The sequence below is a fragment of the Abrus precatorius genome, unplaced genomic scaffold (genome assembly GCF_003935025.1).
Source record: "Abrus precatorius isolate BTA unplaced genomic scaffold, Abrus_2018 Scaffold2, whole genome shotgun sequence".
NCBI lineage: Eukaryota > Viridiplantae > Streptophyta > Magnoliopsida > Fabales > Fabaceae > Abrus > Abrus precatorius.
Window position 1 is genome coordinate 3,956,885 of NW_020874362.1, and position 25,606 is coordinate 3,982,490.

A 25,606-nucleotide genomic window follows, 5' to 3' on the forward strand; every position below is an offset into this window, starting at 1 on the left:
CTTGCAAAGTCTGAATCAACTAACGTATCATTAATAATGAACTCTAATTTTTTTAAAAATAACACAACTTTTGAAGTTTTTTTTTATCTATCTAAAGATTCTCTTCAAAATATTTGAGTGTTATTTGCTTTTAAATATTTAAAATCAATTCTAAGAATTAAAATTAATAACCTTAAAACTTCATAAATTATTAGAAAGCACTCAAGAAGTTCAAGAATATATCCCAGCAACATCTCATCAACATTCACTGTGACTCAACCCAAAGCATAGAATCATTTCAAATATTCAGCCATAATGTAAATAACCTCTCTTAGGACATGCATGTCCTGTTGTGGTGTGTCTACTTTGTACCGACAAAAGGTAATGATCACAAACACAAAGTGACTCAACTTTTACATTCTGTCATTAATATATTTCCTTTTTAACAAGAAAATTATATTGCTTATTATAACAGCATTCGGTTCTGATGCGTACTAGCAGATCTCCTGCTTACAATTACATAGCGAAAAATCACTTTCTTCTTTTTTTTCCTTATCGCTCGCGAGCCAAAAAGTGAAATGAACTTACTGTAAATTAAAGATAAATGATCATTAATATTTTAAAGACATTAATTAAAATTAAAAATATTATAATACCTTACTAATTAGTGCTTTATTTTTAAAAATAATAATATCTCAAAGATATTTATTAAAAATTTAATAAATAATAATTTTTATCGAATAACTCATTTTATTACAATATTATTTTTAATTAAAAATATCTTTAATTGTTTAACTAATATTTTAAAATTTTAATATTCATTATTGTTAAAAACTACTTTATATTTTTATCATAATTTATTATATGCTTTTATAGCAATTTTTAATCTGTTTATTTACCAATTTTTAATTAATACATAAAACTTGTCAAAAACTGTAGATGGTTCCTAATCTTTTTAGTTGATATCACCTAAAAAATTCAAATAAAAAACATTTGCAAAATATTATATTTTTACACTTTGCAGAAAAAGGTACTCCACCCAACCTTTTAAATGAGGCTGCCCTAACTCTAAGACTGCATAAATAAAATTTGTTGTGCACTTGTGCCTCGACATAAATGCTTCTATTTTTCCCTCCATTTTAAAAATAAATAATGTCGTGCTTCAAAAAGTTAAGTGATAGGGTGCTCATAATTAAATCATATTAATATTAGGTTTTTAAATTATTTATTTAAAAAATATATTAAAATATTTATTAAAAAATTATAAAATTTATAAATTCTTCTTCCACGTGTCTAAAATATTTTGATTGATGTTTTAAAATTAATAAATTAAAAAGTTGTAAATTGTGGCCACTGAAATTGGAGAAAGGTAAAACAACTTCAAATTACTTGCATTCTACAAGTACATGCAACCCACGTTGCATATCAATAATCCTCAAATGTATTAAATGTTTAACTATTTATTGCCGTGTAGTGATTAAAATAATCAAATGGAGAAGTGTTAGTGTCACGGCGTGCAATTTTAAAATTTTTATATCTTTAAAGCTAGTTTGTTATTTTAATATAACTAGTAATTTTTTATGCAGTCTTATTAAAATAAAATAAAATTTTTAATTTAAAATAATTATATTATATAATTATTTTTAAATTTAATAAATTTTATATATGTAAAAATAAATATTTTAGTTATTGATAATATTAAATGAGATTAAATTAAAGATATAATTTATTTATGATTAAAGTATAAATAATTAAAATTTAAAATTAAATAATAAATTAATAATTAATTTATGTACTTTGTTATACAAAAAGTTATCATTATAAAAAAATAATGGATGGAGATACATCCATCCCATGATTCAATAGCCTAGTCACTGTCAATTGATTTCATCTTCGCCATTTGAATAGCTTATAATTTTTTATCACACAACTGCGCACCCATCTAATAATTATTAAATACAGCGTAGATAATATTGCGATCAAATTTGCTACCTACAGCATCGTCGACAATGACATTCTTCCATGCCAAACGTCGTGAAAATAGATATTAAATTTAGTTTTAAAGATAAATTTTATCCGTGATAACATATTTATTTTAAGTTTTATAATGAATAAATATTTGAAATTTTAAAATAAATATATGCAAATTTTGTAACCTTAAATTACTTATTGGAAACTATAAAACCAATGATCGGATTAATAAAATTTAATATTTATGAAAAAATATTCAACTAAATAAATTAGTTACAACTTATGTATTTAATATATATATATATATATATATATAGCATATGTATGTTACTCATCCAAATTAAGGCTAAGGGTAATAGAATGAGATTCAACAATAACTTTAAAATTTTTTATTCCTTAAATTTCTTATCTTGATATTAGTAATTAAGTCAATAATTTTTAGATTTTCTTTTTTGGATTGAGAATGTTATTAAATTTAAAAATAATAATTCTTTTTGAAATAAAAATGTTTTCAAAAATATTTTTAATTAAAAGAAACGTTTTTTTTAGCATAATAAAGAGTATCTATAGAAAATTAATCTAAAAAAACAATCCTCATCTCTATAGAATTCCTTCTAGCGAAAATATCAAAAGGTGTTGGAGTTTAAAGAAACTTATTAGTACTATCACTATAGATCAACTTGACTTAAATTAGGGGATAGAATTGTCTTTAGTAAAAAAAAATATTATTGAAGCCTTTAAAAATGATTCTGATAAGCGAGAGTTTAATATTGAAAATCTAAAAACTTTGACTCTTAATTACTTTAGGAATTTGTATTATGATCCTTGCCTGAATTTTCTTATCATGTATGCAATAACATCATTCTCTCCTTTAAGAGATTTTGACATAAATAAGTTAAAGGCTATTATATCTATTGATTAGATAAAGACTTTTTTATTTACTATTGAAAACTTTAAATCTTCTGTTTCTAATGGTTTACATGCTTTCTTTTTTTTTTTCAAAAATCAATGGAATAGTCTTACTCCTTTTTTGCTAAGACTTGTTAATGAAGTTTTTAATAATTCTGCTAAGATAGTTGAGGTTAATGACATTAGAATTATCCTAATACCCAAAATTGAGAACCATGAATTCATAAACTAATTTAGACCAATCTCCTTGTGTAATGTTAGCTATAGGATAATCACTAAGCTTATTGCAAATAGGATTAGAAAGGCTTTTCCTCACTTAATTTCTAGTAACCAAACCAGCTTGGTTCTTAGGAGGCAAGGCATTGACAATGTGCTAGTCTTATAAGAATTGACTCATTCTTTTCATAAGCTTAGAAGTAGAACTAGTTATATGATAATTAAATTGGAACATGAGAAAGCTTATGACAACCTTAGATGGTCCTTTATAATCGATACCTTACAAAAAAATTAGCTTAGGTTCCAGTCTAGTTGAAGTAATTAAGCAATGTATTTTCTCTTCATCTATGACTATTAACTAAAATAATAATGTGACATCCCCTTTTAAACCTTCTAAGCATATTAGGCAAGTGAATCATCTTTCCCCTTATATCTTTATCCTTTGTATTGAAAGATTAGCTTATCTCATCAATGATAAAATTGATAGTAAGGAATAACTCCTTTTCCCTTTCAGTAGGCAAGGCCCTAAAGTCTCCTATTTATTTTTTGTTGATGATATTCTTCTTGTTGCTAAAGCCACTATTGATTAAACTAATATCATTAAGTCTATGCTAAATGAATTTTGTATATCCTCTGGCCTTAAAATTAATATTAATAAATCCTTCTTATTTTTTCAGCTAATAATGACCATATAATCTCTTAATCTATTAGTAACTATCTAGGTACCCCTCTAACCAATGAGATTGATAGGTACCTAGGTATCCTTATCTATCATCTCAAACCCCTTAAGAGCCATTACTCCTACCTCTTAGATAAAATCAGGAAAAAACTCTCCTTCTAGAAAATGAATTCCCTCTTCATGTCAAGTAGAGTGACCCTTTTTCAGTCTTACCTCATGAGCATCCCAACTTAAGAAATGCAAACATTATTAATTCCCTCCTCTATTTGTCAGGAAATTAATAGAATTTGTAGGTATTTTATTTGGGGATCTTTAGGAGATAGAAAGTGTCACCTTGTAGGCTGGAAGACAATTTGTAAACCTAAATTTGAAGGGGTCTAACTTTAAAAGACTTGCACTTTCTGAATAAGGCTTACTTGATGAAACTTTGGTAGAGGCTCCTAACTTCCCATTTTGCATTGTGGGTTGAGGTTCTTTGTAATAAATACAAGTTTACTATTGGTCAAAATCCTGAGACTAAGATTGGCTCTAAAGCCTCTCACTTGTGGAGTAGTTTATCCTTTATTTGGCATATTTCTCAGGGAACTGATTGGAATATTAGAATGGGATGAATGTTAAATTTTGGCCTCATAATTGCTGTCATGATGCTGGTCTTTTGTCTAAATATAGCACTATTTCCTTTACTATCTTGGATCAGGAAACTCATGTTGCTTTATTCTCTAGAAATGGGGTCTGGGATAGGGAAAAACTAACACTTGTTCTCCTTAAACAAGCCTACAAGCCTAAATATAGCTCACAATAAAATGCTCACTAATGTTGAAAGATGTAATCAAGGTATGTTAACTTCTTCTCTCTGTATTAGATGTAATGAAGATGAGAATTTTCATTCATGTTGTTAAGGACTATGTTTATGCTAAGGATGTCCGAGAGTCTTTTATTTTTCTTGAGCAGTGGGTTACTTTCTTTAGGAAAAGCATTTCAAATTGGTTAATGCTTAATATTTCAAATGAGAATCTTAGTAAATTTTTTAATTGAAAAAGCTTATTTGAAATTGTTGTATAACACCTATGGAAGGAGAAAATAACTTCATTTTTAATAACTATTATGTCTAATCCTTGGTTCTCATTCAAAAAAAAATTTCAAGCTTTTGGTGGCTGCCATGGTAACCTAACTAGGTCCTTTTTGAAGCAGGTGAAGGATCAGGCTCAAATTAAATGGGTTTTTCTCCCTGATTACCAATGGAAGCTTAATGTTGATGGGGCTATTTTCCTAACAAATGGTGTTGCTACTTATGGTGGATTAATCAAGAATGCTCAAGGGTATTTTATCTTTGATTTCTGCAAGAAATTAGATCTTTGCCCTCATGTGGTAGCTGAATTGTGGAGTATTCTCTTAGGGCTGAAGCTTATTGTCCAAAAAGAAATCCACATCATTTGGATAGAGAGTGATGCTAGAGAAGCCTTGTCACTTATCTTCAATGTATGTGATTATGCTCACCCTTTATATGACCTAATTGCTAGAATTAGGAATGTTGTTAAACTTATTCATTTTGTTAGATTTAGTCATGCTTATAAGGAAAGTCAATCAATATGCTCACACTTAGTCAAACTAAGCTTAGATGATTCATTGTCTTCTTCTTGTATTAATTCAACCTCATCTTTCCTCTTTTCTTTTCTTTGCTTTGATTCTTTAGGTATTTAAACTCTTAGAATTAGTCCCTAATTTTGTATTTATTTGTTTGGGCTTTTAACCCTTTAAAATAGAAAAAAAAATTTGTAAGATATAAAAATTCATAACTAGATTATTTATTTATTATTATATTTACAAAATAAAATTATATTTAAAAAAAATGAAATATTTAAGATTACCGTATGAAACCAATTAAACACATTAAATATGTCTAAACATTTAATAGATCATATTAAATATGAAAATCTTAAATATTCAGACATCTTACCATATTAATTTAATTTTTATATCTTGTATTTAAGTATCTTAGATGTACAAAACCAAACGCGATGATTCTAGAAAGGAAAACCTGCAATTGCATTAAATAAGCGAGAAACCTTGACTATCTTTAGCGTTAAGTAATCGACTCATCATCATAAGTACCCACGTTACGCTGCATATGGAATCCCATGAGTTAATAGTTCCATGTATATGTAAATTAAACTCTCATGCTTAGTATGTTAGGTGCTGCACTGTTAGCAAACTTAACTGTAAACCCCACTATAATTCTTTTAAATTTCTGATATTGGTAATTTGTAAAATAAAATAAAAATAAAGATTCAGCTCAACCCTTAATTTCTGTTAAACATACAAATTATTTACAAGTTATACTCAACATTAACGTGACTTTGCCGTTTACCTACCTTGATGAAGGAGCATGGATATGGCGAAAACGTGGGTGGACAAGAAACTGAGAAGTTATGCCTTGATCACTTAGTTAGAATAATGATAATAATAGTAGTACTAATTATAATAATATGCGGTTAACATCACATAAACGTCATAAACAAGGTGCCTATCACTGATTGATGGTAAACTAGGCACAGGCAGGGATGTCTTTGAAAATTTGTTAATTTTATTGTTTTGATTGATCCTCCGCTTGCAAGGGTTGACCCAGATGTCAGTTATTAAAGCAATACAATGAAATTGTTTCATAGTGCAAATTAAAATAGAGCAATACTCAATCAACTTGATAATATTATTTTTCAGTTTTTGGGGCTGCATTTCTGATTTCTCGTTTGTCCCATCCAAAAAATTAAATAATGAAGGAAAGAGATCGATGTTGTTGATCTGGCTCGATAAACAAAATCCTCAAGCACAAGACACTGACACAATGAAGTTTGCTAATTTTAAAATCTAACAAAAATGATCAACGCTTTTCCTACCAAACTCAAATACGTTGTAATTATTGGAGGTTAAGTTAATTAGTTGATCATTGTTCATTTGTTTGAATGTAATGCCTATCTATGTTAAAGCTTTTTACAAATTGTTACATCACTTAAGGTTTAGAATATTGAATCTAACAATAAGCTTCTAACCATCTGGATCAAAGATTCGCTTTTTTAATTTTTCTCTCTTTTTAGCTTTAGGGGGCTGCGGAATATATTCTTTCCAATTTCAATACTAAATTGAATTTGAAACTTAAAGCAATTCCTTTGCCAAAAACAAAAGCAAAAATCACACAAAAACGAGCCTTCTTCATACTCTTTGAAACTTTTGTAGTAATTTGTCAAAGAAGAATCAAAATTTGAAAATGAACGGTGAAGCAAACGATGTCAAATATTAAATACATCATAAGCTTTCCAGCGAGATATGAAAGAAAAAATTATTTCATTTTTTTTTAAAATTGAATAGAATGAAGAATATTTTAAAATTAATTCCCATTTTTACATTTTAATTTATTTTAAAATTATTTTCTAATTTTTTTTTATAATTTTCATCATTCAATAAATTTTTAATGAATGTATATAAAACCTTAAAATGATAATTGTTTTTAATGTAATGGTGGTGATTCCGTTTGAGATTTACAGTCACAAATCCAAGCCATAGAGGAATTGGGGGGTTTGGACTTTGGACTTTGTGGATTGCCCAGTTGGACAGATAACAGCTTTTACAAGCCAGCTGATTATTTGACTTTTTGCCATGACTTCAGCTTGTGGGTCCCACACCCAACATAGACAAGGGAACCTCAATTCTTAAATAATCAAAAATTGATTTTAATATCTTAACAAATTTGGTTTTTGCGAGAGTCAAATGTCCCTTCTCGCTGGATGTAATTGTTAAGCAGGGTTTTTCTAGAGTTGAGAAATAGAAAGATCGTAGAGAGAGAAAGGCAAAATGGGAGGTCTTCAATTGAATTGAAATTTCTCTCCATTTTCTTTTCTCTTTTTTTTTTTTTCCTTTTTTTTATTTTCAATTTAAGGGGAAAATCGTACAGTGAAGATATCATACCTGTTTGTTTGGTTTTACTTCTCTCCTGGTAAAAGCGAATTTGATGTGGGGCGCTTTGCTTTAATTATGCTGCAGTGAACTGGGGAGAGAGAGAGAGAGGAGGGTCTTTCTTCACCTTTGATGGCTATTCAGGTGTTTTGTGGAGTGTCAATAGCTACTGATTGCAGTTCAGGGATTCTATTAGTTGTCGTTTGATTCTCCTTGAAACCCATTTCTTCAAAAATAAAATAAAATTCTGGAGTTTCTTGTTGCTGTGAGTTACCTTGCAAATTTTGGGATCTGGGTTCTAGGGTTTGAGCTTTTGATTTTCTCTCTCCTCGGGTTTTTTTCCCATTTGTTACCCGCCTCCTTTTCTGAGAAATTGGATATTGAAACCTATTCTGGGTTCTGGAGGATTTAAAAAAACTTTCTTTTTTTGTCCTTGTTGGTTTTAGCTTGAAATGGTGAGCTGAGTTATTTTGTTTTGCTCTCAAAGAAAAATATCTTCTTTCATGAATTGGATTGTTGGGGAAATCAAGAGGTGTGGTCTTTAAGATTCCAGATTCCTTATCTTGTTAGATTTTGTTGTCTTTTTAGTGAGGAAGTTGTTGAAGTTCAATTTGTTATAGATTGATGAGCTAAACTAAACGTCATGTTTGTGTTGTTTCAAGTGTCTCAATAAAGCTTCCTTTTTGGTTATCATCTCAGATTGCTTTGTGTGAGGAGAGGAGGAAGCGATCATGCATCTCTCACTATGGAAACCCATTTCTCACTGTGCTGCACTGATCATGGATAAGAAGGGTAGGAGGAAAGATGATTCCATGGTTGACATGAGGAGAAACCCATCAATGCTCCGAAAGCTGCAAGAGAACAAGCTCAGGGAAGCTCTTGAAGAAGCTTCTGAAGATGGGTCACTCTCCAAATCTCAAGACATGGAGCCTGACTCTGTTGGCAACCAGGATGAGGGCCTTGGGAGATCTCGGTCACTAGCCAGGCTGCACGCGCAACGCGAGTTCCTTCGGGCCACGGCGCTTGCAGCCGAGCGAATATACGAGTCTGAGGAGGAAATTCCCAGCCTCGAAGAAGCATTTTCCAAGTTCCTCACTATGTACCCCAAGTACCAGTCATCGGATAAGGTTGATCAATTGAGGTCTGATGAGTATTCACATTTGTCACCTAAGGTATGCCTTGATTACTGTGGATTTGGACTCTTCTCTTTTGTTCAGACAATTCACTATTGGGAGTCTTCTACGTTTAGTTTGTCTGAGATAACTGCAAATTTGAGTAACCATGCACTTTATGGTGGTGCTGAGAAAGGAACTGTTGAGCATGATATAAAGGCTCGAATTATGGACTATTTGAATATACCTGAGAATGAATATGGCCTTGTTTTTACTGTTAGTAGAGGATCAGCTTTTAAATTGCTGGCTGAATCGTACCCTTTCCATACAAACAAAAAGTTGTTGACCATGTTTGACCACGAGAGCCAGTCTGTTGCTTGGATGGCTCAGAGTGCCAGGGAGAAAGGTGCCAAAGTGTACAGTGCATGGTTTAAATGGCCAACCCTCAAACTCTGCTCCACTGATTTGAGAAAACAGATTTCCAACAAGAAGAAGCGGAAGAAGGATTCGGCCACTGGTCTTTTTGTGTTCCCAGTTCAGTCTAGAGTAACTGGGGCCAAGTATTCATACCAGTGGATGGCCTTGGCACAGCAGAACAACTGGCATGTCTTACTTGATGCTGGATCGTTGGGCCCCAAGGACATGGATTCGCTGGGCTTGTCCCTATTTCGGCCAGATTTTATTATTACTTCATTTTACAGGGTCTTTGGGTATGATCCCACTGGTTTTGGTTGTCTTCTGATCAAGAAATCCGTGATGCCAAGCCTTCAAAATCAGTCTGGGAGCACTGGGTCTGGAATGGTGAAGATTACCCCTGAGTTTCCAATGTATTTGAGTGATTCTGTGGATGGTTTGGATAGATTGGTTGGGATTGAAGACGATGAAATCACTGGGACTGGTGATAAGACTTCTGATACTCGTCCAGGATCACAGTTGCCTGCCTTCTCTGGTGCATTCACGTCTGCACAGGTCAGAGATGTATTTGAGACTGAAATGGATCAAGACAGCTCTGAAAGAGATGGGACTAGCACTATATTTGAAGAGACTGAGAGTATATCTGTTGGAGAGGTAATAAAGAGTCCTGTCTTCAGTGAGGATGAGTCTTCAGACAACTCATTTTGGATTGATTTGGGTCAGAGTCCATTAGGATCTGACAATGTAGGTCAATCTAATAAACAGAAGATAGCTTCTCCCCTACCACCTTTTTGGTTCAATGGAAAGAGGAACCAGAAGCAACATTCTCCGAAACCAACTTCCAAGATGTATGGCAGCCCTATGTATGATGACAGAGAGGTAAACCTTGGTGCTCATGAAGACCACCGTGTGCTTTCATTTGATGCTGCAGTCCTGATGTCACAGGAATTAGACCGGGTCAAAGAGGTACCTGAAGAAGAGCATGTTGAGGAAGTCAATCATTATTCAAGAAATGGTAACGGGTCAGACCATCTGCATGTCAATGAGATCCTGGAAGAACCTGGAACCAGTGAAGCTGCCAAAAATGGATCTGTTGCTCTGCAAGGATCTTGGCTCAACAATTCAACTTCTCTTGCTAGGCATCAAAACTTAGAGAATGGTTCTACCTCTGAAATATGTCCTGATGTCAAAGAGAGCGCCATAAGAAGGGAAACTGAAGGTGAATTCAGGTTGTTGGGGAGAAGAGAAGGGAATCGATATGGGGGTGGCAGGTTTTTTGGTTTGGAAGAGAATGAAGCCAACAGCAGGGGAAGAAGAGTGTCATTTAGCATGGAAGATAATCGTAAAGAGTACTTGAGCCAGACCCTGGAGCCAGGGGACATATCTGCAACCAGCGTCGATGATGAAGAGGTCACAAGTGATGGAGAATATGGTGATGGACAAGATTGGGGCAGGAGGGAACCAGAGATAATATGTCGACATATTGCTCATGTCAATATGCTCGGTCTCAATAAAACTACACTGAGACTTCGGTTTTTGATAAATTGGCTTGTTACCTCGTTGTTGCAACTGAAGTTACCTGCTTCTGATGGGGGTGAAAGAGCAAATCTTGTCCACATCTATGGCCCGAAAATAAAATATGAAAGAGGTGCAGCTGTGGCTTTCAATGTGAGGGACAGAAGTAGGGGGCTAATCAATCCAGAGATTGTTCAAAAGCTGGCTGAAAAAGAAGGAATCTCTCTTGGAATTGGTTTCCTTAGTCACATACAGATTCTTGATACCTCAAGACAGCACCGAGGAGCTCCAAATCTTGAAGACACTACTCTTTGCAGGCCAATGGAGAACGGTCGGCGTGATGGGAAAGGTAGCTTTGTAAGGCTTGAAGTTGTCACAGCTTCACTGGGCTTTCTGACTAATTTTGAGGATGTGTATAAATTGTGGGCTTTTGTGGCAAAGTTTCTTAATCCAACATTTATCAGAGAAGGGGGTCTTCCTACTGTCCAAGAAGGATCTGAGTCATGAGATGCAAAGTCGCCAGTGACTTTATTCAATTTTGGAAACTGAAGATGAAATATTATTTGTGAGAAGTTGCCAATAGGGACAGCAGCAAAAGCTGCATGAAGAATGGATTGGTGATCAGTTGTAAGCTCCTAAGGTAGACAGAAACCTATTTTTATGCATCAAACCAAGATAAAGCTAGCGGGGTGGATTTGTTAATTCATGTTTCTTGTTGCTTACATTTTTAATTTTCCTCTTTTGTTTTTTGAGCTGCTTATAGAGTTGGCTTTAGAGATTTGTTGCATATTGGGAAGCCATGGTGTACTTTGAAGCAAGATTGTATGGGTAGAACTTCTACTGATAAATACTTTGCTTCTATTGCATACGAAAGGATTTCCAATTTTTGTAAAAAGGTAGTGTCCATTTTCATGCTATAGTTTATGATAACATCCAATTGGTGCTTTCTTTGTTGACATAAATTTGTTCCTAAATGTTAGTGTAACTTGAATTTGAGTATTTGACCGAGGTGAGAATGGAATCAGGCAAAGTGGATGAATGTGCTTTTCCCTTGGTCCCCGAAGATAACAATCATTGATACCTCAGGATCATTGTTTTTTTCTCTTGTTTTTATTCCCTCAGGATTTTTTTTCAGACACCTCAATCCTTAACATTTGGATTTTTCAATTTTTTCTACCAATTGAAAGTGTGGTGATGAAGTCTGTCGATAAGGATTGGTCCTATTTTTTTTTTTCCCAAAGTGTAAGAACAAGAAACGACAAATTGATCAGCACTCGTACTGTTCTGAAACCTGGGGTTTTACTTTTTTTTTTTTTTCATCTACTAGTTGTATTTGCACTGTAGTCTTGCACCAAACATTATGTTGTCAATTAATCCGGTGTCCACATTTCGATGCAAATAATTAAATACATTATTTCTGAAGTAGTTTATCTGACGTAAAAAAAGTAGTTAATTAATCAATAAATGATTTATAACATAAATAAATGATTCTGTTTAATAATTAATTAATAATATCGTTACCCTACTACCCATAAGGGCAGGATAATGCAACCAATGTTTGGCACCTCAATCAACGCGATATATATATATATATGTTGAATGAAGAATATCTTCTTTTTCAATTTTTTTTTTTCGCTCGACTTTTGTTCTAAATTATATGTCTTTTTAAAAGGGCTAATAATCATAGTTGGGACTCACCCACTAAGTTTTGTTTCACCAAAGGTACTATTACAGTGGATTTTATGATGCAGGTTTACCATCCGGCAGTTGACAAATCACTGAACTCCACTTTGGCGTCGGAAAGAAACAAATTGTTGGATTTGGCTTTTGAAGATGGGATCATTCATAAAATACGTGAAAGAATTTATTAAATATGGTCGAATCAAACGCATGCACGGGCACATATACATATATATAATTTAATAATTAAATAATAAATTATTATAAAATCATAAAAAAATATAAGAAGTTTTACCAATACATTCTTACTATAATTTTTAATTAAAGCTTTATCTACTAACAAATGTCGTAAAAGTTAATATTTATAAGAGAAAAAATTAATGACAAAAAGCTAATAACATTCTACGTACAAGCTTTACATAGACATTTATATGCCAATTTTTTTTAATAAATTTAAAAAATGACATTAAAAAGTTCTGTTTAAATCAATTTTCTGTCATCGATTTTGGATAACTTCAACTAGCTCTTCACTAAGTTATTGCTCCTACTTTTGAGTTATTTAGATTGGTCACTTGGTTAGTTTTTTTTTTTTTTAATCATTGATGTATTGAGACGGCAACTTGTGAAATATAATGAAGAATGAAATTATGTTGTGATTTAAGTGATAAAAGTGGATTAAGGAAAAATAATTTTTTAAAAGGAAAGAAATAATAGAGATAGAAGTTTGTGCATATTTGAATCATATTTTAAATGAATCGTAACTTCTCAAAAAATTTTAAGCTTTTTTTTTATGAATAAAGCTTTTGAAGATTTTCTTAATTGATTATTTCCTGTATCAGGAGTGTGCCACCACTACCAGTGATGAATGGTTGCGTTATCGAAATTACAACTTTTCACTTGACGATAAATACGTATCTCCTATGTGTGGGATAGCGATAGGATGATTTCTGGGACATTTCGAGTGTACCGGAATGTCACTACTAAAGTGGATTATAAGAAAACTGTCGAAACTTAATTGATGGATAATTCGTCAAACGTGGGGACAATATTATCGTGGTGCTGTACGATACCTAATATGAAAAATCCTTCATAAGATGTGTCATTACTATTAAGACCATAATTGTATTATACTCTTTATTAAATAATAATGTGTTAAGAGAATTTGTTGTTATTCTTATAATGAACTTCAAATTCCTTACAAGAAACAGAAAGCAACTATGGTCCTATAGGTGCATGATAAAGCAAGTAAACGCCATCGTGTCAATTGTGTTGATTGTTTTACCACAGTTTCAGTTTGGTAATAAGATCATCCAAGGATCATACATGCCCCAAGTATGATCGAAGGCTATAAGCCTAGCACCAGCTGGAAAAGAATATTGAATGCTAAGTGTTTCCCATGTAGAGCTCCTGACTGGATATTGGTTCAACCAAAGTACAATTTCATTTTTATATTAGATTGCCATATGGAGGCATGCATCTCACACACGCAAACTGTATTTCAGAGATTAAGCAAACGATTACTTGGATATCTAAGATTCCATCGTCTTAATGAGAAATGCAGCCTCTAATGCTGATTCCTTGGACTGCAAATAACGGTTTTCCTCCACTATATCTGAGGTCAGATTCAGCAATATTGGCCGCTTTGGATCATAAATTGAAAGATCACGTACTCGTGCGACCCATTTTGCTGCTTCCCATACACCAAATCTGAGACATGAAAATGAAAAGGTCCATTAGTACAGTATAACCTGTTTGATTCTTTTGCTATTCACGTAAAAACAACTAATGTACAGATAAGTCTTTGGAAGGCAATAGACAACTTAGGGTACATTTGGATGGTCGATAACAGAGGTTAGGAACATGTTATTTTCACGTTATCCCCATGTATTTAACTCTATGTCCTCTTCCTTTAATTCTTTTCCCATCCCTCTCCCTCCCACATGGCAAAATGCCGTTAGTTAATGATGCACGTCTTTGTTAGCATGTAAAGAGGCTTAAAAGTCTGCAGTGTAAAATTAAAGGTTGATAGAGGCATTTAATCACACCTCAGGCTCGAATTCAATCTCAAGATATTGTTTTTCAAAGACTTAAAATAACTTTAAAAAAAATATTTTCTTCTCATATTTGGGCGGAAAGCAAGTCACAGACAACTTGGGCACATTCCACAGCCACTAAAATTTACCTCCATAGAAAGCCAGACATGTTCAGTATTTACACCATATGCCATTGATAAAATCTAGACCTATCGATTTGGTCTACCCAAGGCAACCTGATGCAGGTAGAGGGAGGGCTGAGCTAAAAAAGCCCAGAGTTATTCAGGTTTCTTAAATGGTAGCCCAAGCCCAAGCCAGCCACATAATTATAATTTATAATATAATAAAATAAAATAATAATAATATAAGTAAATCAAACACAAATAACTTAAAAAAAATTATAAAGGACTAAATTCTGAAAAAGAAAAGTACAATAATAATAGTATAGCAAGTAACAAGCTTTCGTGGGGCATCAGATCCACTTTCATGTGACCTTTCTCAGCCAGGCTAAAAAAGCAAATTTATTTCAGCCTTCAATTTAATGTTCCAAGTCCTACATTTTGACAGGTATATTTGGACCAGCCCATTTTGTTTATAGCTGACAATACCTATGAAACGCACAGACTCTGACAGACATGATTCGAACACTCCAACATGACTAACTTCTAAAATATAGGATGCTGCATACACACACATACATACATATATACATACACACACACACATATATATGTATGTTCAAAAAACTATTAAGTGATATTATTTTACAGTGTAAGTATTTAGTCTCTTTACAAAAAGATCTCAAAACAAAATAAAGTCACCTATATTGAAGTGTAAGCTCAAGTGTCTGAGCTCAAAAACAAATTTTAATTGAACACCTAATTAGGAGTGTCCGAACCATGTCCCACACTGCAACACTTCAAACAAGAGAGGTGCCATGCTTCATAGGACAATACATATCCACATACTAGCAACCAGAAAGCACAATGTTCTTGATTCATACAGCATTTTCCATATGAATAAATGACAACAAATCCACAGGCAATAAATCAGGTATTCAGAAAAAGAAAGGAAACTTTGCATTTGATAATACAAACCCACACAGAAATCTTAAAAATGAGCACTGATTCCTAAATTAATTCATTTTTAAACAAGCATGATTAAATTCTAGGCAGAAGGAAGCTATGAAATAAGGAAAATAATTAAGTAACTTTGTTGCCAATGCCACCTAGGTGGGAAGCATGGATATTAAGAATTAGAATTAAGATACAGCAATCAGAAAATTCTAAAATATTAGGACATAATACAGTTATGATTTAAAATACAATTTAATGCAAACATAGAAACAAATTCTAAAGATATATTTTTTATATGAATGTAACTCCTAACATAAGCACTTGGTGTTTAAAACGTATGCAACACTACAGAATCAGTCTTAGCACAAATCTGAAAACAAATACAACAGATATCAATGTTTCAAGAGTCATCATTAATCATTGTAATGTAGACAAAATAAAAGACTGAAACTTGTCCAGTTCTGAACATATCGCACTCAGATTGGCATAGAAATTCAAAGAATAGAAATATAATATTGTCTGAGGGAAGTATCTAACACACATGCATCCAAGTTCCAAAACCTGTTCAGCAGCCATTTTGAAGCGTCCATATTTTGGTTGCCACTTTTATCATAAGTGCCTTCATTCTTACTACTACTACACAAATTAACCACAAAGAAACCATGGATACCATGGCAGGAAGATAAACAAGGACATCAGTGACTTACCGTGTATTGAAAGATGAGGTTACTAATACAGCTGGATAAAGAACATCCTTTTGTATATTGTCATATGGAGAATATTCTCGAATTGCAATAAAATCATCAAGGTCCCCAGGGTAGCCAAACTCTTCATAATCAACAGCTAAAAGTGGCAAGATGGGATACAAAAGAGTATTGGTGGCATCTAAAAATGGAACCTACAGCAGAAATCATACAAAATAGTAATTGTATATTTAAGAAAACACATTTAATGAAGCCTAAGCAAAATAAAACCCAAAAGCAAGCAAGCATTCTTAAAGACTTCAACACCTTCAAGACTGCAGCACGAAATAAATCTGGAGAACGATTAATGGCAGAAGCAACCAAAAGTCCTCCGGCACTATATCCCCAACCAGCCAATTTGTTTTCATGCACAATATCTTTTTCAATGAGGAACTTGGCACAAGAGATATAATCATTGATAGAATTATTTTTCTTGGTACATCTCCCATCGTGATGCCATTTCTTTCCAAAACCACCTCCACCTCTGAAACAAGCCCCCCAAACTATCATATGTAAGAGATAAGACTACAGAGAAAATAAATTTGTTTGGACAATTTTCAATAACTTAGAAATATATAATAAATCATATTTATAAATGCAACAGAAGAATATCCATATGACTATGCATTAGGTTGGGTACATGGCTGCTTAATAATGACAAGCCTACCTTACATCAGCGTAGGCAACAACCCAACCTCGATCTAGGAGGCTTTTCATTTCACTGTGCCACCTTTTGTCAAGTAATTCACCATAAGCTCCATGTCCATGCAATATTCCAGGGTTTTTATCCTCTGGCTTATGGTTACGTGCAAAAACAATAGTCAAAGGAATCAAAACTCCATCAACTGAAGGAACCTCATATTGTTCACAGGCATAAAACTCAGACAGGTCATTCCATAAGTGATCATCTTCCAAGTTGGCATTCACAGTACTAGAGTGTTTGGAATTTGAGGAGTCCACGCTAATACTTGCAGAATTTTTACCATATAGTATTCTTGTTCTGTCATGAAGTATATTTTGCTGTTGGATGATGCTCCACCTACCTGTGGCCAGGTCATAATCAACGACAGCATCAGGCATCTGCAAGAATCTCATGGTGAACATATCAGAATTTGATGACCAGTTCATTCATCCAGGTTGAGATGCAAATGTGCTTCGTACTGCATTGCACTACACTCCTAACCTACCATTGCTATAAGACTGAACAAAAATGACCTCCCAAGACCCCAGGTGTGTGTCAATAGTGAACATACAACAAATTGGAATATTAAGCAAGAAAAACCTAACAAGGAGGAAAGTAACAAAAAGAGAATTTGGAAAGCCAAAATCAATTATACCAGGCATACTGGCAAAATACATTATAAAGTATTTAATGGAAACTCAAATTGGTCTGGAACTAAAGATAAAGATCATCATGATTCGTTATAGCAAAATATTCACTAAAATTCTATTTGAATTCCATCTTGCAGCTTTAGTTATATCAAACAAATCATCGAAAACAATTTTTTTTTTGCAAAACACTGTTTCCTTTCCATCTTCTCTAAATTTCCTTGGATCCACATTTAACCAGGCCAGTGAATGGTCATTCATAGATGATACAATATGAAGGTAAACAAATGTTGACAGAAACATGAAGAGAAGCCATCTTCAGAAATTAACAAAAAACAAAGGGGAATCAATCGTTCACATACCACAGGTGATGATATTATAAAGCGCATGACCGAGGAGAAGAAGTCATAGTTTGGTCCAGGCGAAATTTGGCAAACATGTTGCGGAAGTGACAAGAACTGTAGGTACAGCTTCCTCAGTTTAACTGCCCCCTATCACAAAAATAAGATGGTCTACAGCAATAATTCCATAAGATGATAAACTATAATTACATCAAGAGTTTATTAGTGATAGAATGATATCACAAATTCTCTTTCATTACCTTCCCAAAGGGCAATGGTAGTCCAACTGAACAAAGTTGAAATTTTTTACCTTCCCTCACAATCAGTGCCAAGTATTTATCACTAAAATCAATATCCTCAACAATTAAATCTGGATCATTGACAAATACCTCCTGCAGTCGGGCAATATATAAGAGGAATAAAATCAAAGAGATATATAAAAAACAACATATCTCAGAGTCTCAGATAAACGCATCTTTTTGTGAGATATACAAGAGGACTAAAATGAAACAAGCCAATTATAGGAGGGGAATAGCGATGCTCCAAACTACCTCCCATTTTCTTGGACTTGAAGGAGTATCCACTGGACTACAAAGAAGATAATGATAATCAACTGATTTCCCTGCTTTGGGAGCATCTGTAAATAAATAAAGGTAACCTTGGTGATGTTCAATTATGCAGTGAGACAGAGCATCACACTCCCAAACTAGTTTCAAGCCAGACAATGGATCAGCTGCATTTATTAGAAAGACCTAAGAGATGGTTATGACACTTATACAATATGAAGAATCTTAATTTGACTGAGTTTTAAACTATAGATCTTTTACCTTTGACGATGTGGTAGAAAATGTATTTACAGTCACAAAGTGAAAGTCTTTTGTGTGCCTAATATTAACGTGAACATTTTCATCTGATTCCTCCAAAAGTAAAACATCTTGATCAGTTGATCCAATCAGACTGTAGTAGATACTGCAGCAATAAGTGGAAGAATGAGATTGAGGAACGTTATATGTACTTCAGTGCTAATAATCATAAGCAAAAAGCAATTTAAAGGCTTCTTTCAATTATATAGAAGCACCAAGGCACCAATAAATCAATAACAATTTACCTACCGGTAAGGCCGCATTTTCTGATCTGTAACAACATAAAGCAGAGCCTGCCCATCTTTCAACCATGCCAAGTTTGAAACTCGATCTGCCTGTGGCTTACTACACAACGAACCTGAATTCAAATTTCTAACAGATAACTTAAAGTAGTCATTGTCTTTATCATACATTGTGTATGCAAGAAACTGATGATTCGGTGAAACCTCAGACAGCTCCTCATAAGCATAGCCTATAAAAAGTTAGATAAAAAAATCATTAGAATACCCAAACACCTCCCTGTTTCTCCATTTTACTAGCATCTAACTTCAACCTCTTCGATATCATTTTACTCATTTACTACAACCAACCAATCAATGATAATATTAAGAACACATGTAACCAAAACATTTAAAACTCTAGACATCTTATAATGACCGGAATGGAATGAAAAGGAATAGAATGGAATGGAGTAGAAAGAAATAAAGCTACGATTGCGTTGCTTAGTTTAACAGGAAGGAAAAAACAGAGAAACCACATATACGGAACAGGTAAGCAGTTTGTGTAGGTATGCAGTTCATCACTTTTTACATTATTATTGAAAGATTTCCTTTAAAGATAACCCGATACACAGTACCTGGTACAGTGAATTTGGTGCACTATAAGCAGGTTCATTTAGAGAACTCTACAACTATAAAAACAAAATACCGATTCCATATCATACTCACAAATCGAAAAGAAAGGAAAAAGAAAAGTATTGGAGAAATGCAATGAAACTCATTCCATTCCACCATTTTAAACAACGGAAATTCTAAACAACATGCTCTTTTGAACACACTCCTTGTAGTTGGTCAGTTTCTAAAAAGTCAAAGCAGTTATCTCATAAATTGATCACTTTTAACCAACGTTTTAAAAAGCTAACGAATCACATGAAGTGTAGTAGCATTCCTCTTTAAACAATCCAAACAGCATCAACTAAAATCATTCAATTCCATCAATTCAAGCATACAATGAGATTCCATAACATACCTCCAAACCTCTCAGCTTCTAGATTATAGTCCACGAGCTTCTGCTCAATGGTCTTGCCCGTGGTAAAATCGAATCCAGCAGGAGGATACTTATGAGAAACGAAATCGTCGTTCAAGCTCGACAATCTTCGGCAAAGCACAGGGTAAGGTTTCCCCTCTTCGACGCGACGGTAATAGAGCCAAGGGCCCCAGCGAAGGGGAGGGGTGGAAAGGTCGAAGGGCGTGCGAGAGGCCATTTCCAAGTGAAGCTTGTTGAGGAGGCGCTCCGAATCGGACATGATGGCCTCAGTGTACTTCTCCTCTTGCTCCATGTACACGTCCATGTGACGCATCGCTACCTTGTCGTTAATCTGAGACATCCAACTGTATGGATCCTCCCATGTTATTCCGTGGAAGCTGAATTTCTGTGGTTTCTTTGGAGCCTTTGGAGGGTTTGCCGGAGATGGCGCCCTCGCCGCCTTGTAGTGGCGGTCGAGGCGCCGGGCGAGGCCAGCGAAACGAAACCAATGGCGCATCGTTGGGGTTTCGGTAAGGAGGGAAAGGGTTTTAGCTCCCCCCATAACCATAACATAAACCCCTATGTCGGTTGCCAAGCACTTTTTCTTATGGGCTTTTGGCTCTCTTACCGCAATAAATCTAATTTTAAAAATTAATTATAATAACGTTATTTTAAAATTATTAACCAAAATAGGCATGTTAAAAGAAGACGTCGAAGTAATATTGAGAAAAATAATTTATATCATATAACTCGTTAATAAGATTATATGTTATAACATATCTTAAAAAGTTAAAATATTTTTAATTTAATTTTAATAACTTTTGTAAGTTAAGAATTTTAAATGTTAAATATTTAAAATAAATTTATTAAAAATATTTTTTAAAAGAAAATATATATAAAATGCAATTGTAACAATTAAGAAAATAAAAAAAATTTCACATAGAAATTAACTTTATTCTCTTAAACTTACTTCTTTCCTTCTTTATTTTTTAAGTTAGTTCAGATATATTTTTTTATGTTTTTAACAATTTTTTAGATAGATTATAATAGAATTTAAGTAATAAAAGTATGAGAGAGATATTTAAGACAAAAGATGATTTTGTAATTTTTTTTTTTAAAGTATTATAAATTTTTTTTATAATTCTTCTTGTTCTACATTAATTCTTCCTTCCCAAATAGCGTGTAAATATATTTTTCAATTTAACAATCTCATTGCATTGTCATGCGATGGAATCAATTAAATTTGTAAACATCCTAAAAATCACATAAAAATCATTTTTTATGATTTTACTTTAAGTTATATCACATTCGTTTAAATTAATTTTATACAATAATAAATATATAAATTTCGTTAATATATACTTAAGTCATTATTATTAGTTTAAGTCAAGCCAATTTCGTTTAAGCTATAATAATTTAGGCTAAGTAAAAATATGATTATTAATTTTCATTTAAGTTAGACTTTATTGGCTTAAGCAAATATTAAAATATCTTGCGTGACTTAAGTTAATTAATAATTGCTTAAGTGAAATTCATCTACTGGGCCATTTTTTTCCTTGTAACTTTTACTTAAGCGAGTAATATATAACTTAAGTAAAAATTACAAAAATTAAGCAAAGTAATATGACCAGTGTGTAAGGAGAGCATGGAGAATATCTAAAATAACATTGAACAATTTATTAATAACAAAATTAATTTTATAATGAATTGAGATTTTGAGAATGATTGTAAAAGTTTTAATTATGAAAATCATTAACTTTATAAATAAAGTTTGCAAGTCCCTGAAAAACTAAAATGACATTCAATGTTCTATTAATTCAAATGTTATTTTTAAATATAAATTGAAATTGTATAAATGCATATGAATACAAACTTTCTTAAAATCACCATTTAAATATGAGATATATATAAGATTTGTTTGGAAAAGATAAAAATGGCTACCAATATAGTTATATAAAGATATAAAATAACAAATTTTAAAGGTTTAAAGAGCAATTTTACAAATTTTTAAAGAAGATTAAATCATGAATACTTGAAAATTGATATTATTAAGTTACATATAACAAATTTGAATAGTATATTTTTGTAAAAAGTACATAAAACAGTTTTAAAAGACTGACTCACTCATGCATTATTTACTTGCTAACTTATGTTAGCTTGAATCATAGTTATTTTTAAAATTGAGATTTGTTAAATATTTAACAAGTATAATATCATTCAATAAACAATGACATGTGTTGTATATTTATACACTTTTGATCAAATTTAAAATTAATATTTTTTATGCGTTATAGTAAGTTAATATCTAACATTTTTATCCTTTGTTTTGGTTTTACTCATTAGCTTCGTCGCCATTTTTACATAAAAATATGATTTATTTTATTTTATCTTATTTGTATTTTTTTTACTTAAAAAATACAATAATTGTATGATTACCTTACATTTATTCTATACTTTTATTTATTTTTATTATTATTTAAATTTAGAACATTTAAAAGATTAAAAAAAGAATAAGAGTGGTGTACTTTTGCAATTCACAAGTAGGCACAAAGCAAAAGTGAAACTAAAAGAGAAATTAAATTAAAAAACTACAAGTTTAAGTTAAACATAATACTATTAAATTTACTGTTATATCTTGTTGATTATGCTAAAAGATAATCGAACATAACTTAGCTCAAGAGTAGAATCATAAAATTATCAACATAACTTTAATGCACTTGAGTTTATAACAAGGTATATTAATTATAGATTGATTGAAAGAAGTATGATAAAAGTAAAATTAAATAAGTTTATTCATATGATAGAGCTTAATGTAAATTAAGTTTATAAAAAAATTAAGCTTTACTCATTTCAATTATCATTTTTATAAGTTTACTTTTTCTTTAAATTTACCTAAACACAGTACTTGTAATGAATTGCCTCAAATAACTTATTTTGTTAGTTTCATATGACAACTAATGTGAGTATTTACGAGCAAATTTATGCAAGGCAGAATTTTTTTTAATAATATAAATTTTAAATTTTCATACTTTTTATATTTATAAATCTTTTTAATAATTAAAAATTACTAAAAAGATTTCTACCTTACTATGAAGGTCTAGAAAAGTGAATTTGTATATTATTGAAGATATTATTTGTTTGAAATGACAATCTAAATAGTTTTTTTGATCAAAATTAAGATCCAACTCAATCACAAAATAATTATTAGAGCCTCATTTCAAGACAAAAGCATAGAGCGTAAACAAAAAGTAATAAAAAATACAAAGTGCATGAACTCCTTAGTAACAAAAAGGCTATGTGGACAACAATGTAAATCTAAAAAAAGTAAGACATGATCAATGGTGTATGTCAAAGACACAAACCTCAAGACTTTCAAAGCTAATAAGAGTGTGTTACTTTCTACAAAGATCAAAGTATCATCTCCAACAATATAAAGCAAAATAAATGTATTAGCCACTTAAAAAGAAGGAATGTTTACTTGTCTCGTAGAATAATATATTTTAATTAAAACATAAAAAATATCGCTCTTACCTAACTAAAATTATTTTTATTTTGTATTTACATAACAAATGTGAAGTTTATCTATATTAACAATTTTAATTATAAATAAATTTTTTTTTCAAAAAAATAATGCTCTTTATTCATTTTTTTGTCCGTTTATCTTGTTCATTTTTTCTTTTAATACTTCTTTAAGTTTATAAATCTCTTTTCTTAAATTTTTTTCTAAAACCCTATGGTAGCACATACTTTTTCTTTTGGACAGAAAGAAACGAAACTAAGAATTATAATCTAAAGCTGAAAGGTTAATTTTGTCTGAAGTTATTCCACGTTTGTCTGCCACCGAGTTACTTTAGCTGGGTATGTACATTTTAATTCAATTCATTTAAACCTGCTAAGTACTTGAGCTTTAAATTTCAAATCTGATTTAATTTTAAATTTCAAAACATTTTTATGAATTTTGGTGTGGTGGATTTATTTAAGTGCAAATTGTAAATTCAAGTCAAATTAAAAGAATGTTTATTTTTCTTTTAAAAATAGTTTTCTATTTTTAAAAATATAATATAATAAAAATTTGTGGACTAATCTAATTTTAAAAGGAAAAACAAATATCCCTTAGACTTTCATTTAACGTCTAGAGATAAGGTAAATTTTTACTCAATCTGACAAAACTGCCCATTGTAAACTAACCCGATTTTAGTCGAATATCCCATTTTTTAAACTTTATTATTGAAACATGCTGTTCTTCTAAAAAGAAAACATATTAATTGAAATAAAACTAAACAATCAAATACACTTTAAACTACAATGTTTTCATTATTTTTTGCATAAGTTCTTAAAGACCAAAAAAAAAACTGTAGAAGATAAGATGATAATTAGTACGAACATGTCAACTAAAAAAAAATTTTAATATGGTTAATATTGGCTGTTTGACAAAAAGGAATATTTTTTAAAATTAATTATAAAAAATAATTTACATGTTTGAAAGGATCTTTATCATGTCAATAAGTAGTATTGTGCATATAATGGTGAAATTTGTAATATGCAAATAAATAAATTCATAAACAATTTAAAGATTGAATTTTATATCTTCTTTGATTTTTTTTAATGTGTTTTTTATTGTAACAATTAAGTCAATATCGTAAAACAAAAATGAAAAGAGATTAGAAATACAATGAAATAATATTAAAATAAATGTAAGGAATTACATAAACAAACTTGAATTAAAGCAAATTGTGGAATTGTAAACATATAACTTTCATGACGAACATTGAGAACTGTTGAATCTTCTGGTAACTGGGCCTAACTTAATGTAAAACTTTGGTATGGACTGAATTTGAGTGCTAGTGTCTATTGCAAAAGTCGTCCCCTAAAATATAAGATTTAGTCTTATTTATACATAAATTAGACTTAATGCTTTTCTTCTTATGGAGTGTCTTTCGCAACTGCTTTTCACATATTTTTTTATAACTGCTCCTACTTTGTTGCATAGATATGCTCCACACATCTTGTTTTTCAACCGTGATAACTGTTAGTAACCTTTGCTAACTGCTTTTCAACCGGTGATAACTGTTAGTAACTTTTGCCAACTGTTCTAAAACTTACTACTTTTCGACACATTTATTTACCTTTTGTATATCTTTTTGTTGCTTGAATTTGTAAAAAAATCACTTTAGTCATTTTAACAATTCTAATCAATAAATATCTCAAAGTATCGTCTTTCAACTAATTTGAGTTATTCTAATTTTAGATTCATAAAAGTCTTAAAACCTCTTAAATATGTTATCCTCATTTTGTCTTAAAATGAAGCTTTCTTTTCTATCCATTTTCATGAAAATATGTAAAAGTATAATCCTTTTGATACAACTTAAGTTTCGAGATTTTTCTTCTTAGTTGAAACTTAAATTACTAGAATTTCAGTTAAAATATATATTCTTAAACCAATCTTCAAGATGAACTTCAACAAAGTATAATTCATTCATCTATTACAAACTCAATTGACAATATTTCATAACTTAGAAAAGGTTTTCTTCTCCCAAATACATATAATAGAAA

The 25,606-nt window shown here is 31.5% G+C and overlaps 2 protein-coding genes across 11 annotated transcripts; one reads left to right on the top strand and one right to left on the bottom strand.

The window, feature by feature from the left end:
- The first annotated feature begins 7,516 nt into the window (after window positions 1–7,516).
- LOC113857935 lies at window positions 7,517–12,154 on the top strand. Of its 8 annotated transcripts, none has more exons than XM_027490261.1 (2): window positions 7,517–8,157; window positions 8,402–12,154. In XM_027490261.1, exon 2 carries the CDS (start codon window positions 8,434–8,436, stop codon window positions 11,248–11,250), a length of 2,817 nt encoding a protein of 938 aa, XP_027346062.1. In that variant the 5' UTR covers window positions 7,517–8,157; window positions 8,402–8,433; the 3' UTR covers window positions 11,251–12,154. The 8 variants fall into 8 exon arrangements, with proteins under 8 accessions (XP_027346062.1, XP_027346064.1, XP_027346059.1 ...); XM_027490263.1 differs by having other exon boundaries at window positions 7,517–7,967; XM_027490258.1 differs by having other exon boundaries at window positions 7,517–11,639; window positions 11,724–11,944.
- Window positions 12,155–13,643: 1,489 nt separating this feature from the next.
- LOC113858419 (dipeptidyl aminopeptidase BI) lies at window positions 13,644–20,617 on the bottom strand. Of its 3 annotated transcripts, XM_027491083.1 has the most exons (11): window positions 20,057–20,617; window positions 19,220–19,280; window positions 19,058–19,153; window positions 18,773–18,914; window positions 18,497–18,697; window positions 18,206–18,337; window positions 17,967–18,095; window positions 16,943–17,355; window positions 16,543–16,759; window positions 16,240–16,430; window positions 13,644–14,130 (listed from the first exon to the last, which is right to left on the bottom strand). In XM_027491083.1, the coding sequence occupies exons 1-11, from the start codon at window positions 20,613–20,615 to the stop codon at window positions 13,953–13,955; spliced, it is 2,319 nt and encodes a 772-aa protein (XP_027346884.1). In that variant the 5' UTR covers window positions 20,616–20,617; the 3' UTR covers window positions 13,644–13,952. The 3 variants fall into 3 exon arrangements, with proteins under 3 accessions (XP_027346884.1, XP_027346882.1, XP_027346883.1); XM_027491081.1 differs by having other exon boundaries at window positions 19,058–19,280; XM_027491082.1 differs by having other exon boundaries at window positions 18,206–18,334; window positions 18,494–18,697; window positions 19,058–19,280.
- Between the last annotated feature and the right edge of the window lie 4,989 nt (window positions 20,618–25,606).